Source organism: Nycticebus coucang, chromosome 12 (genome assembly GCF_027406575.1).
Source record: "Nycticebus coucang isolate mNycCou1 chromosome 12, mNycCou1.pri, whole genome shotgun sequence".
NCBI lineage: Eukaryota > Metazoa > Chordata > Mammalia > Primates > Lorisidae > Nycticebus > Nycticebus coucang.
The window spans coordinates 98,830,330-98,844,816 of NC_069791.1; the positions used below are offsets into that span (position 1 = coordinate 98,830,330).

General features: G+C 48.0%; 1 protein-coding gene across 4 annotated transcripts; it reads right to left on the bottom strand.

The window, feature by feature from the left end:
- Positions 1-357: 357 nt before the first annotated feature.
- On the bottom strand, positions 358-13,766 carry RNPS1 (RNA binding protein with serine rich domain 1). 4 transcript variants are annotated; one of them, XM_053556518.1, is made up of 8 exons: positions 13,673-13,751; positions 8,926-9,113; positions 8,541-8,696; positions 7,762-7,953; positions 7,412-7,514; positions 6,947-7,100; positions 1,805-1,946; positions 358-1,205 (listed from the first exon to the last, which is right to left on the bottom strand). In XM_053556518.1, the coding sequence occupies exons 2-8, from the start codon at positions 8,994-8,996 to the stop codon at positions 1,106-1,108; spliced, it is 918 nt and encodes a 305-aa protein (XP_053412493.1). In that variant the 5' UTR covers positions 8,997-9,113; positions 13,673-13,751; the 3' UTR covers positions 358-1,105. The 4 variants fall into 4 exon arrangements, with proteins under 4 accessions (XP_053412493.1, XP_053412495.1, XP_053412492.1 ...); XM_053556520.1 differs by lacking the exon at positions 13,673-13,751 and adding an exon at positions 13,289-13,662; XM_053556517.1 differs by lacking the exon at positions 13,673-13,751 and adding an exon at positions 12,852-13,662.
- Positions 13,767-14,487: the final 721 nt, after the last annotated feature.

A 14,487-nucleotide genomic window follows, 5' to 3' on the forward strand; every position in this document is an offset into this window, starting at 1 on the left:
TTTGTTCCTTTATCACCTGAACATTTCCAATTCTTTTGAAATGGAAAAATACTTTTTCTATAGCTACTTAATACAGTAGCAGCAACTAAGATTCATGTTTCTGGTCTGGCAGAATTTGAAGCTTCTGAAATCAAGGTGATTGATACCACTCTCTCCTATCTGTCCAGAGGAACAACGGAATACCTGTAGCACACTGGCTCTGTGCTCTCCTGGCTGAAAGTTCTGAAAGTGTCACTTTGGAAATGAAACCAAAATTCAGTTCTTATTGGGGCACTAGGAGTCATGAATAATGAAGTGTTCTTGGGACTAAGAGACAGGAAGGAGGCAGTGATACCAACATTCTTCACTCTAATCCTAGTTTATTCAACACAACTCCTTCACTCTACACAACAAAGTACAAATACAATGTTATCTAAAATGCTACAAAGTTACAAAACTCAAAACAAATTTTATAGTACTAACTGTACAATAAAAGCAAAAAGAAGCAATATACATGTTGCCAAGGTAGCCTGCAAGACAACCACCATGAAAGACAGGCCCAGTGGAGATTCGGTGCCAACCCTAACAGCACTGGCAATTTCAGAGAACAGGGGTATGGGGGTGTGGCATGTGTGCAAGTACACCAACAGACAACCATCTATGGCAACTCTCAAGGTCAGAAGAAGACTCAAGCAGGGAGCAAAAAAGTCCAGACCTTGGCTGTGCAAAAGTGTGGCTCACTTCCCCAAAGGATGCTGCGCAGCAACAGCAAAGGCGCAACTAGGCCACTCATGGTAAAGAAAAGCAAGCTCCCAGGATGGGCCACACTGCCACCTGGAGTCTTGATTATCACTGGTGGCTTTGCCATTGAACTCTCTCAGGTAGTCGAAACAGGTAAGTTTTCTAGTCAGAAAACTGAGGGCATTTTTATAGGCACAACCCCTAACTGACAATACTTCTGCAGCTAGAAACCAGCCTGCAGAGATGTCTCAATAGCTGCCTTGAAAGCCTGCCCGAGTGAGGAATTTCCTTTCCTACTGATCCTCCTTTGGCTAGGAAAGTGACAAAACTGAGCCAGATGGGTTAGGATATAAGTTACAGGGGGCATGAGCTTCAGTGGCCCTGCTTATCGGGAGGAGTTGGAGCTGGAGCGGCTCCTGTGGCGGCGGCGGCCAGGGGAGCGGGATCGCCGGCGCACAGGAGACCTACGTCTCGGGGAGCGGGACCTGTGGGAAGAGAAGACACCACGTCAGACTGGGCATGGGCTGCACGGGAAAAGGATTTTCTTTCTGGAACAGTTTCCTATAGTTTTACTTTTCAACACTAGTTGAGATAGCTTCCACTGGATGGGAATGACCTGAAACCCTGGGGAAGGGAAAAGGGTGTTCTTGAGACCAAAGGCAAAATCCCAGACTCTCCTCTTCTTTCTCAGGGTTGAAGCAATAAAGTTCAAGGCCATTGGCCAGGGACGACTAAACTGAAGCTTTTGCTAAAGGGATCGTCCCCATCCCCACTCTAACCCTTCCTGTCTTCTTTGCTAGGAAGAGAAGCTAGCCTGCACCTGATCCAGTGGTCTCCCTGGGAAGGCCATGCCGCATCACTGTCCAGACTTAGAAAGGAGTGCTGGCCCAGCTCTGGGCCCTCTTCTGTCACTCACTGCAGCCATGGCCCTGCTTTCTCCAGCAACTCTGAATGACCACCTACTCTTGGTCATTTCCCATTCCACAAAGCAGCAGAGAGCAGAGATGAATAAAAGGTCCCCAAGTCATCTCATTCACATGAGGTTCATGGCCACATCAGTCTGTGAGGCTCCAAATTGATTTACCTTCTCCTCATCCGTGGGGGGGACCTGCGCCACATGGGAGGTGGTGGCAGCATTCTCCTGGGAGGGCTGAATCGCCTGGGTGGTGGCCTAGGCCAGGGGGCGAGCACAGCAGTGGCAGTGATCTCTTGGCCATCGATTTGTCCTGTTGAAAAAAGGAACAAAATATATCTAGCAAGTACCTAACCCAGGCAAAACATGCTGTCATTATGAATAAGGCAAGCCTGGGGAATACAATGAAAAACCTAAAATATTCATAGAAACATCAGGACTAACGTTTCACCTGGCAAAACTAAAAGGAGAATGGAACCTAACAGCTGATGCAAACCTTAATGTGTTGGGATAAATCCCTGAGGAAGTGCCGCCCGAGCCAAGACCTAAAGAATGGGCTAGGGCGGCGCCTGTGGCTCAGTTGGTAAGGCGCCGGCCCCATATACCGAGGGTGGCGGGTTCAAACCCGGCCCCGGCCAAACTGCAACCAAAAAATAGCCGGGCGTTGTGGCGAGCGCCTGTAGTCCCAGCTACTCGGGAGGCTGAGGCAAGAGAATCGCTTAAGCCCAGGAGTTGGAGGTTGCTGTGAGCTGTGTGAGGCCACGGCACTCTACCCAGGGCCATAAAGTGGGACTCTGTCTCTACAAAAAAAAAAAAGATAAAAAAAAAAAAAAAAAAAAAAAAAGAATGGGCTAGAATCTATTAGGTAGAAGGAAAGAGAAGTACCCAGCCCTGAGGTGGGAAGATGTAAAGCATTACTGAGGGAAGGTAGCAACTGGGGCAGCAGGGTGTAGAAGGGGGTCCCTCTGGGCAGGGCCATGAAGGTGGTATCAGTATTTGAGTTTCCTTTTCTTTTTTTTTTTTTGGCCAGGGCTGGGTTTGAACCCGCCACCTCTGGCATATGGGACCGGCGCCCTACTCCTTGAGCCACAGGTGCCACCCTTGAGTTTCCTTCTCAAGGAGGGTAAGAAGCGGGCCATGAGTATGGGTGACATCAAATGAAACGGGAGAGAAGTTGAGCATGGTGGCACCTGTAGTCCCATCTACTTGGAGGCTGAGGAGGAAAGATCACTTGAGTCTAGGAGTTTGAGACCAGCCTGAGCTGGTGAGACCCTGTCTCTTAAGAAAATTAAATTATTTGTCAAGTATGGGGACTGCACCTGTCCAGTTACTCAGGAGGCTGAGGCAGGAGGACTGCTTAAACCTAGGAGTTTAAGGCTCCAAGGAACTTTCATCAAGCCATTGGACTCCAGCTTGGGCAACAGCAAGACCCTGTCTCTAGAAATAAAATAATGGATTGGAGGGGATTGCAAGTGATTATCTGGATAAGCTTCCACCTACTGAGAGGTGGGGCTGTCTGGGGAGTATCAAGAAAAAAATTTCAGGAAATGTTGAGTACTTTGTATTAAGAATCTAAACAAGAGGCCTGAAAGAGGTGACTCTATACGTAAAGTATTCATTCATTCAGAGACAGAGTCTCCTTCCAATGCCCTGTGTATGGTGTCATCATAGCTCACAACCTCAAAACTCCTGGGCTCATGCAATCCTCTTGCCTCAGCCTCTGGAGTAGCTGGACTACAGGTGCCTGCCATGATGCCCAGCTAATTTTTCTACTTTTAGTAGAGACATGATCTCGCTTTTGCTGAGGCTGGTCTCCAACTTCTGAGCTCAAGGGATCTTCCTGCTCCAGCCTCCCAGAGTGCTAGGATTATAGGTGTTAACCACTGTGCCCAGCCTACATGTCCAGTATTTAAACATCTGTGTGTATGCTAACACCACAGCAAGAGGAGGCAGTGGCAGATGGAGGTCTCAATGAAAGAAAGAGCAAAGGAAATTCAAGTGCAGGCTTGGCGACTGTGCACAGTGGTTGCAGCGCCGGCCACATACACTGAGGCTGGTGGGTTCGAACCCAGCCTGGGTCAACTGATTGAGGTTGCTGTGAGCTGTGATGCCATGGCATTCTACCAAGGGCGACTTAATGAGACTCTGTCTCCAAAAAAAAAAAAAAAAAAGAAATTCAAGTGCAGACCTGGGAACCTGAGCATATAACCCCTGACCCTAAGAGATCACCTCCACAGCTGGGGTTGCCTGGAGTCCAACTTCAAGCCCTTTTGTGCCCCCATAAGGTACAAGAGCTCTTTTGTCTTCTCAACTCTCACTTTCAAGGTAATTTCAAAGGCAACAAGAGGCTAACTCAGGCACATGGACACGTGTTCAAAACACACTGAAGAGGCTCAACTTAAGTAAACCCAACCCAAGGTGGCACCTGGCCCACTACCCAAAACCAGCCCAAATTAGGGATTTTACAGCACTGCCTACACAATAACAAGTCCATTTTCTTTTTTTTCGCAGTTTTTGGCTGGGGCCGGGTTTGAACCCCCCACCTCCCGTATATGGGGCCGGCGCCCCACTCCTCTGAGCCACAGGCGCTGCCCAACAAGTCCATTTTCTAACTAGCTGTCACTAAATGCCAACCCCTTCGAATCCTCTCCTGGAGACAGCATGGACCGACTCTATTCAATAATATGTAGCACAGTGAAGGGGACACGCATAAGTCCTACTAGAAATCACAAGAAAAACTGAAATTTTAATAATCATACAACAGATGTGCTCATTTCTTTTCTTTCTTTTATGAGACAGAGCCTCACTTTGTTACCCCTGGTACAGTGCTATGGCATCATAGCTCACAGCAATCTCCAACTCTTGGGCTTTTTTTTGTAGAGACAGTGTCACTTTATCGCCCTCAGTAAAGTGCCATGGCATCACACACAGCTCACAGCAACCTGGAACTCCTGGGCTGAAGCAATTCTCCTGCCTCAGCCTCCCGAGCAGCTGGGACCACAGGCGCCGGCCACAACGCCCAGCCACTTTTTCGTTTGCAGTTTAGCCGGGGCCAGGCTTGAACCCGCCACCCTCGGTATATGGGGCCGGCGCCCTACTGACTGAGCCACAGGCGCCGCCCTGGCTTTTTTTTTTTTTTAAAGAGACAGGGTCTCTGGGTGGCGCCTGTGGCTCAAAGGGGTAGGGCGCCAGTCCCATATGCCGGAGGTAGCAGGTTCAAGCCCAGCCCTGGCCGAAAACCACAAAAAAAAAAAAAAAAAGAGACAGGGTCTCACTCTTGCTCAGGCTGGTCTCAAACTCACCTTGGCCTCCTAGAGTGCTAGGATTACAGGCATAAGCCACCCTGCCAGGCCAGACGTGCTTATTTCTTAAATTTTTAAGTTGATTAGCAAGTGCTCAGACTCTAAATACCAGATGATTAGCAGACTCTAAAGTGAAGGTGTGATTCACAACGCCAAGAATGGATGTAAATGACACATTCATTCTAGGTGAGCTCTAAACATACTTCAGAGGGATTTAACTGAAAGAGAAGTGTTTTGTTTTGTGTTTTCTTTTTTTTTGTAGAGACAGTCTCACTTTATTGCCCTTGGTGGAGTGCTGTGCCATCACAGCTCACAGCAACCTCCAGCTCCTGGGCTTAGGTGATTCTCTTGCCTCAGCCTCCCCAGTAGCTGGGACCACAGGCGCCGGCCACAACACCCACCTATTTTTTGTAGCAGTTTGGCCGGGCAGGGTTTGAACCCACCACCCTTGGTATATGGGGTCGGTGCCCCACTCACTGAGCCACAGGTGCCGCCTGAAAGAGAAGTTTTTAAGAACCCAATTGCTATGACAGCGTAAAGGTAATTATAAAAAACAAACAAAAGAAAAAAACTGTTAAGGCTGGATGAAGTGGCTCACGCCTGTAATCCCAGTACCTGGGAGGCCAAGGTGGGTGGACTGCCTGATCTCACAGGTCGGACCAGCCTGTGCCAGAGCAAGACCTTGTCTCTAAAAATAGCCAGGCCTTGTAGTGAGTGCCTACAGTCCCAGCTGATTGGGAGGCTGAGGCAAGAGAATCGTTTAGGTTGCTGTGAGCTATGATGCCACAGCACTCTACCAAGGGTGACAAAGTGAGACTCTATCTCAAAAAGAAAACAAAACCGGGCAGTGCCTGTGGCTCAGTGAGTAGGGCACTGGCCCCATATACCGTAAGTGGTGGGTTAAACCTGGCCCGGGCCAAACTCTGCAACAACACCAACACCAACACCACCACCACCACCAACAACAAGCCAGGCATTGTGGCAGGCGCCTATAGTCCCAGCTACTTGGGAAGCTGAGGCAAGAGAATCACTTAAGCCCAAGAGTTTGAGGTTACTGTGAGCTGTGATGACACAGCACTCTACTGAGGGCAACAACTTGAAACTGTCTCCAAAAAAAAAAAAAAAAAAAAAAAGCTGACTTGAGGACAAAATGAAAATTGCTCACATGCTTTTTTCCCCTTTCCTTTTCTTTTAAAAACATAATATCTACAGGGCGGCGCCTGTGGCTCAAGGAGTAGGGTGCCCATCCCATATGCTGGAGGTGGCGGGTTCAAACCCAGCCCTGGCCAAAAACCAAAAAAAAAAAAAAATAATAATAATATCTACAAGGATTTTTATTTTTTTTTGAGACAGAGTCTCACTCTGTTGCTCTGGGGTTGAGTGCTGTAGTGTCAACATAACTCATAGCAACCTCAAATTCTTGGGCTCAGGCGATCCTCATGCCTCAGATACCCAGGTAGCTGGGAGTACAGGTTCCAGCCACCACTCCTGAGCTCAAGCAATCTGCCTGTCTCAGCCTCACGGAATGCTAGGATTATAGGGGTGACCCAGCCTTTTCACATCTTTAAAGCCATTCTGCCCAATACAGCAGCTATAAATGTTTTAAACAGTTAAAAGATACAAGTTTGGGAAATCGGTAAATTTTATGAATTCAGTAAATCACCTAGCAAAATATTAAAAATGCTAAAGTAGGGAAAATAAAAAATGATTAAAAGAAATATTCCCATCTAAAAAGTCAAATATATTGAAACTTTCATTTAATCCTTATTCCTTAACAGACTGAAAATTAAAGAAATGCTAATATATTCATATTTGCTGATTTCTTCAGCAAAAATTTCTTCTACTAAAAATCAAGTTCCTAAAATGTTTCTGGCAAACACATACCCACGGAGAGTAAGAACTGGAATCCTGAAAGAGATCCAAGGGTACTTAGAGGTGTAACCAGGATAGAAAGGTCCCATGGGCAGGGGGCCTCTGAGAGGACAGAAGTATGTACACAGGGTCCACCCACCTCCATCCATGTGCTTCAGAGCCTTCTCAGCTTCATCCGGATTCTCAAACTCTACATATGCGTAGCCTTTGGATAGATGAGGATGCATTCTTTCAACAGGCATGTCAATCATTTTAATTTTCCCATAGGTGGAAAATATCTCCATGATGTGATCCTAAAAGGGAAAGAACGGATACTCTAATGACCACCAACCAGTTACTTTTTAAGAGTCAAAGTGAATTCACCACACAATGACTAAAACCTCAGCAGAGTCCAGGCCATTCTACCATCTGATGAGAACCAGCACTTCCCAAGCACATGTATTATGTAATAGTCTATTAAACCTATTAACTTAATGTACTAATCCATTAAAAGGGATTAATCAGTGCTCTACCCCATGGAAAGGCTATATTCTAAGTTCACCTACTGGCAAAGGCCTGATAGACCATATACTCACTGCCCACCAGATGGATTTGTGAACCTTACCTTGGTCACATTCCTGGTGAGCCTCCCAATATGCACTTTGGTGGGTTTAGGGGAAGGGCTCCGCCTTTTCCTCTCCTTTTCATCCCTTTTAGGTGGCTTGGATCTTATCAAGAAATCAAAACAAAGTACCAGAAAAAAAATCAATTTCTGTCAAGTAAAAATATATTCATAGTATCTACACAGTTTTTGTAAGGAAGACTTTCCTACCAGTTCTCATGTTATTCCTATTTCAGAAATCCTATTCACACAGAAAGACTCCTTTTTGGTTTACCTTTATAATAACCACAGTAGAATATAGTCCTGTTTGTAAACTTAAGTTCCCAGATAGTTCACAAGATTGGGGCACATACTTGGAGCGGGAGCGCCGCCTGTTGTCATGTCTGCGCCGAGAAGGACTTGGAGAGCCGGAGGAACTGCTTGAGCTGGAGCTGCGAGATGTGCTGGAACTTCCCGAACGGCTGGATGCAGAGGAGGAGCTGGAGCCACTGCTGGAGCCGGTGCTGGTGCTGGAGCCTGAGCTGGAGGTTGAGCTGGACCGAGACCTGAGAGCAAAATTGGGGGTGGGGAGAAGGTCATGACAGACAGAGTGGCACAGCAGACACCTCTGCCTCCTACAAGCCTCACTGCCTTTCCCAGTTGGACCCCTTCTGCCCCAGTCCTAGGCTTCACACTGTGCAGATGACAAGAAAGGGGGATGGCTGCTCTATGGCTGCTCTATACGTACACAAAAGCCTTTCCTGCTAGGCAGTAAAGGAGTCTGAAGAAAGCCAGAACCACTGACCTAGGCTGGGAAGGTGGCCACTGGATGACTCAGGCTGGTTTTACCTATTGAAAAGCCAACTCTAGACTGGGGCAATCCAATCACAATTCTGAATAAAACAAATCTGAGAGAAAAATATACCCCCAAATGTTGTGTTCCCTAACATCTATAGAAAAAAAACCCAAACACCATATTCATATATTATCAGAGCAAACCCCAAACAGGTTTGCCATAAAATAGGGTCTCTATTAACAGTATGAGGTTATGTTTTCTTTGGAAATGATTAAAAAAACTGAGCCCTCTGTGGAAAGGAAGGAAGCGGCTGCTGCAGCGGGGTCCTCTCCAAGGATCCAGGCCAGCCAGCCCCACCTGGTGCTGCTGCTACCACTGGAAGCGCTGCGCCTTTTCCGAGTTTTATCCCTGCCGCGATCCTTCTCACTTGACTCCTTGGTGGCCCCTTTATCTTTAGAGCGATCCTTGGACTTCTCATCAGAGCGGTCTTTGCGTTTGGTAGGAGAAGGAGCCCTGGACGGTGAGTAAGAGTGTGAGATTGCATGCTCCTGTGAGCAAACCTTAAAACAACAGTACAACCCAAAAGAGGGCTACAAAGATCCCAGATCATCACAGAGCCAAATGAATTGTGGCTTAGGACACTCACTGTAGATTGCAAACCACTTTCAATCTTCCCCTTTTTGAGGGTCCCTAGCAGCGAGCACCCCCATAGTAGCACTAGAAAAATCTTACAGAGGATTACCTAGTGCTGGACTTTTTATTATTTTCTTTGACTCCTAGCAAGCTCTTCTTTTTCACTCCTGATAAATCCATTCTCCCCTTCTGAGGTGTTCAAAGCAGCAATGGCGGCCTCACTTATCTGAACTCTCACTTCTAACTTGATTCTGAGAAACGATCCCTAATCGATTGCAATTTACGCCAAAGAGCAGCCTAATAACAAGATAAAAGGATTTAAAGAGTGAACAAATTTGCAAGGCAACAAATCTACTTTGCAGTAAAAAGCTGAGTACACAAGAAAGCAGCAGGGGAAAAAAGTAAGCAATGAGTGTCCACACAGCCAGGAATCGACAGGGACAGTCATCATCTCATGGAGGATTCTCTACCCCAACAGAGGACACAGGTAGTTTCATCACCTAGGCATCTTTTTCTTTAAAGGAAAAAAAAAAAGGTGCAGTCACACCCACCACTGTTATTTTTTACAGGTTGTACACCAGTTTTCACTCACAAGGATGACATTTCTACAGTTCAGTCAAAATACTACAGCCCCATGTTTGTGTGAAGAATAGAGAAAAAACCTAACTCGAGTGTGGCTCTAAAGATCTTGTTTATTGTGGTAATTTCCTCTTAGGATACAGTGGATAATATGACTAGACGTTTGCTTTCCATTTCAAAAGCACTAGTACTACCCTGTTTCCCCGAAAGTAAGACAGTGTCTTATTTTAAGGTGTGCTCCCAAAGATGTGCTAGGTCTTATTTTCAAGGGACGTCTTATCTTTCCTGTAAGTAGGTCTTATTTTCGGGAAACAGGGTAGTATCTAAACATTTAACACTCAAATGCAAATCGATGAAATATCCCTAGAGCAAATACTAAACTTTGGTTAACGATATACATAGGGAGTGTATAGGGGCAAGTACACAGAAGGCTACGATTTACTGTGAAATACAAGAAAAAGTAAAGATTGATGGGTGGCTAGATACACAATAAAGCAAGTATGGCAGAACCGTGACTTGCAGAAACTAGGTGATGTGGATATTAACTGTATGATTCTTTCAGATTTTGTGTGTGTACTGAGACATGTCATGTAAGGGTTTAGTAAAATGCCTGGATGCAGCAGGTGCCCAAAAAATGGCAATAAATTTCTACTCAAAAATAAACTAGTAGCCAGGCTTGGTGGCTCATAGCTATAATCCCAGCACTCTGGGAGGCAGAGGTGGGGAACTGCTTAAGCCCAGGAGTTTAAAGTTATAGGGAGCTATCTATGGTTGTGCCACTGCAATCCAGTCTGAACCCTCTCAAAAAAACTCCATAAACTGCTGTATCATTGTATACCCCATATGATGCTACTTTCAGCATTTTTTTTTTTTTTTTTTTTTTGAGACAGAGCCTCAAGCTGTCACCCTGGGTAGAGTGGTATGGCATCACAGCTCACAGCAATCTCCAACTCCTGGGCTCAAGCGATTCTCCTGCCTCTGCCTCCCAAGTAGCTGGGACTACAGGCGCCAGCCACAATGCCCAGCTATTTTTTGGTTGCGGCCGTCGTCGTTTGGCGGGCCCAGGCTGGATTCGAACCTGCCAGCTCAGGTTTAGCCGCCTGAGCCACAGGCGCCGAGCCTGCCTTCAGTATTTCCAGGCAGGTTTTGTACAATCTTTCTGAGTTGTAAGGAAAGATCTCAGGTCTTAGCTACTTTTGTCTCACCTTCTTTAACAGTCTATAAACGAGGGCACAGCTTACTGAAGGGGTTCTGGTTCCACATGTGTGGAAGTACACATACTAGGAGTGCTTAAAAATGCTGCTGAGGGCGGCGCCTGTGGCTCAGTGAGTAGGGCGCCGGCCCCATATGCCGAGGGTGGCGGGTTCAAACCCAGCCCCGGCCAAACTGCAACAAAAAATAGCCGGGCGTTGTGGCGGGCACCTGTAGTCCCGGCTGCTCGGGAGGCTGAGGCAAGAGAATCGCTTAAGCCCAAGAGTTAGAGGTTGCTGTGAGCCGTGTGACGCCACGGCACTCTACCCGAGGGCGGTACAGTGAGACTCTGTCTCTACAAAAAAAAAAAAAAAAAAAATGCTGCTGAATACTTTTTTTTTTTTTTTGAGATAGATTCTCACTATTTCGCCCTGGGTAGAGTGCTATGGCATCATAGCTTACAGCAACCTCAAACTCTTGGGCTTAGGTGATTCTCTTGCCTCAGTTTCCTAAGAAGCTAGGACTACAGGTGCCCGCAACAACACCTTGCTATTTTTGTTGTAGTTGTCATTGTTGTTTGGCAGGCCCAGTCCAGGTTTGGAGCAGGTTCGAACCAGCCAGCCCCCGGGTATGTGGCTGGCGCCCTAACCACTGAGCTACGGGCGCCGAGGCCTGAATACACATTTTGACCCAGCTTTGGTCAAATGGGACTGAAAGAGGGCAGAATATTACCTTTGCTACTCTTTCCCAGGCTGTAAAGTTTTTTCAAACTGTTTTTCCTTAAAACAGCCAGGTTCTAGTTATACCCAGCAGGCAGTGTCTGATAAGGTTAGTGTCCTAGACAATCAATGAATGTTAATTCAGAGGTTAAGAGTCTGGAGTCAGCATGCCTGATTTGGTTTCAGGTTTTGCTGTGTAATCTTGGATAAGTCATTTAGTTTCTTTAAGGTTTCTCATTAGCATACAGTTCCCACCCTATAGTCATCAGGGGCATTAAGTTAACCCACAAAAGAAACAGGTCACTCAGGTAAGATTCAATAAATGTTAGCTAATGTTAGAAAAAAAGGTTGTTACTCCATGTCTGGAGGCTCCATCCCCATACACAACAACCTTGTCTCCAAAGTCACACCACTTCTGAATGCTCAAGAGGGGTTTCCTGGACCAACCCACTCCTTTAGGATCACCTGGAGCAGCACCATCCAATAGAAATGGAGTGAGTCACAAGCATAACCTAAAATCTAGTAGTAGCTATGTCATAAAAATAGGTGAAATTAGTTTTTAAGGGCGGTGCCTGTGGCTGAGTAGGACGCTGGCCCCATAAACTGAGGGTGGTAGGTTCAAACCCGGCCCCAGCCAAACTGCAATTAAAAAAAAAAAAAAGAACAGCCGGGGATTGTGGCAGGTGCCTATAGTCCCAGCTACTCAGGAGGCTGAGGCAAGAGAATCACCTAAGCCCAAGAGCTGGAAGTTGCAGTAAGCTGCGACACCACGGCACTGTACTAAGGGTGACAAAGTGAGACTCCATCTCTTAAAAAAAAACAAAAAACAAAGAAATTAGTTTTTAATATTTGACACACTATATCCAGAATATCTTCCAACATATGACACTTTTAAAATTTACTAGTAACGATTTGCCTTTTCTCATAGCAAAAAAAATATTTTCAATCTGGTATGTATGATTTTAACATATCAAGTTAGCTGTACGTCTTTTTTTGGAGACACAGTCTTACTTTGTCACCCTTGGTAGAGTGCCCTGGCGCACAGTTCACAGCAACCTCAAACTCTTGGGCTCAAGTGATCCTCTTGAACCCACCACAATGCCCGGCTAGTTTTAGAGCCAGACTCTTGCTCAGGATGGTCTCAAACCCATGAGCTCAGGAAATTCACCGCCTCGGTCTCCCAGAGTGCTAGAATCACAGGCCTGAGCCACTAAACCCGGCCACGTTAGCTGTACTTCAAATGTTCAATAGCCACATGTGGCCAAAGGTCTGTTCAATAGCCACATGTGGCCAAAGGTTACTTTACTGACAGTATAGACCTAGAATGGAGATCTCACACACACAGATTCCAGCATTCCCCTCCACCCCCACCTCGATCTGCCCAAATATACTTTGTGTATGAAGCACCACTGGTTATTTTTAAGCACTCTAAAAATTAAAGACCACAGAGTAAATGAACGCTTTGCTGGGTGTGGTCGAGTGCTAGAAAGCAAAGGTTGAGGTTCTGTGTTCACACAAATCAGGTAACAGCTCAGGACACGATTACCTCCCCCATCCTCCGGAAAGGTGCGCGTCCAACAGAGAAAGAGAGAACAATTAGTTAATCTCGAGCAGGATTTTCTGCACAAATCTTCAGAGCGCTTTCCCCATTTAAAAGTAGCTTTCAGGCATAATTCATGCGAAATTAAGACAGAAAAAGCCTACTCCACGACTCTCCTCCATCGATATTAACCTTCCCGTATCCACCCTCCTGGAATACCCCGTCAAACTGAGCTCGGTCACCGCGCTCGGTCCACACTGGGTAGTACCCCTAAGGCCTAACGCCGAGGACGGCAAAAGGGGCCCTGTGAACGTCCAAGGGAATATTTGAATTAATGACTCCGAAGGGAAGATCGACCTTCCACAGCATTCCACAAAAAAACTGCACCCGCCGGCACCGGACCAACGCACCGACGCCGCTGCTCCCGGGCCGTGTTCACTTACAACCCCTCAGCCAGGAGCCACGCCACTGCGCCTCCAGGGCTGAGCCTGGCGTAACGGGCCCGGATCTCTGGCCCGGCGGGAGGGCCCAAGGAAGGACGCCGCACTGCTCCGAGTTCTGCGGGCCTGGCTAGGCCGTAGCCACCGAGGGGACGAAGCGGGGGCGCCCTTCCGTCCGCTGCGGCCCCTACTACTTCCGGGCCACGGCTCCGAAACCTCCCACACCGCCCGCCCCGGACCACACTTTCTTTTTGGATTTCAAGCCGCGCCGCCAGGCCGCCGCCGCACCATGGTGCATAGGAGCGGGCCGACTTCACAATGCGGCTGTCCGGCCCTGGAAGGGAGGCCCTGAAGCTCGGATGCGGTCGGATTCCACTCCCAACTTACATCTTCCCGCCGCTACCACCTCCTCCTGCTCTTCTCAGCCACTGAGGATGGCGCCGCTTTTGCGTCAAGGGAGCGGGAAGGCACCGAGGTCCGGCGCACTGAAATGACGTAGGCCTCAACCAATGGCCGCGGGAGGTGGGGACGTTAAAGGGCCAAAGCAGTTTTTAGGGAGCTGGAGGAGCTTATAGTGTCTCCCCCTTGGACAAGTCTCTGGGTCCGCGCGGGGCTGCTCGCGCGCCTATCAGAGACGGCAAATTGGAAGTCGCTGGCGATGGGAGTGCCGCGCGGCGCGAGCAGCTCAAGTGCAAGTGCAGAGGGGATTAACGCAACCGCAGCCGCAGCCGCAGCCCCGCTCCTCTCCGTGCGAGTGCGCTGGCCCGCCACTTGCTGGGCTACCGGTCTAGCGACTCGGAGCTGGGGGATGCCGGGCTGCCGAGGGGTGGGTGGTGCTGGGCAGGGACGCGACCTTAAGTAGCCAGCCGTGGGGACCTGCAGGGTGGAGGCAGCTCAGAGACCGGTCCGGGCGGGGCGTAGATTCATGTGGTCAAAACTCACGAATGTGTATGGAGTGGTCGCGTCTACTCGGTGCTGACCGAACTCAACCAGGTGGGCGCGGTTGGCGGGTAGCGCAGCCAGAGGGAACTAGTAGCTTAGGCAAGGTGGAAGGTAAAGTGTAAATGGAGCGGCATCTCCGAAGAGACGACATTGCAGCTAAGATCCGAGGGGAAAGGCGTGCGCGGCAGCGGGAACAACAGGTACAGAGGCGTCGAGGTTCAGTACTGTAAGAGGATGGAGGCAAGTGCGCTGGCTCGAGG

Bases quoted from the DNA above. Each gene is read 5' to 3' on its own strand.
- RNPS1 (XM_053556518.1), bottom strand. From the start codon at position 8,996: ATGGATTTATCAGGAGTGAAAAAGAAGAGCTTGCTAGGAGTCAAAGAA. The intron at 8,697-8,925 runs GTAATCCTCTGT...CTCACCGTCCAG, and splicing joins AATAAAAAGTCCAGCACTAG to GGCTCCTTCTCCTACCAAAC. The intron at 7,101-7,411 runs GTAAGGTTCACA...TTTCCCTTTTAG, and splicing joins TCACCAGGAATGTGACCAAG to GATCACATCATGGAGATATT.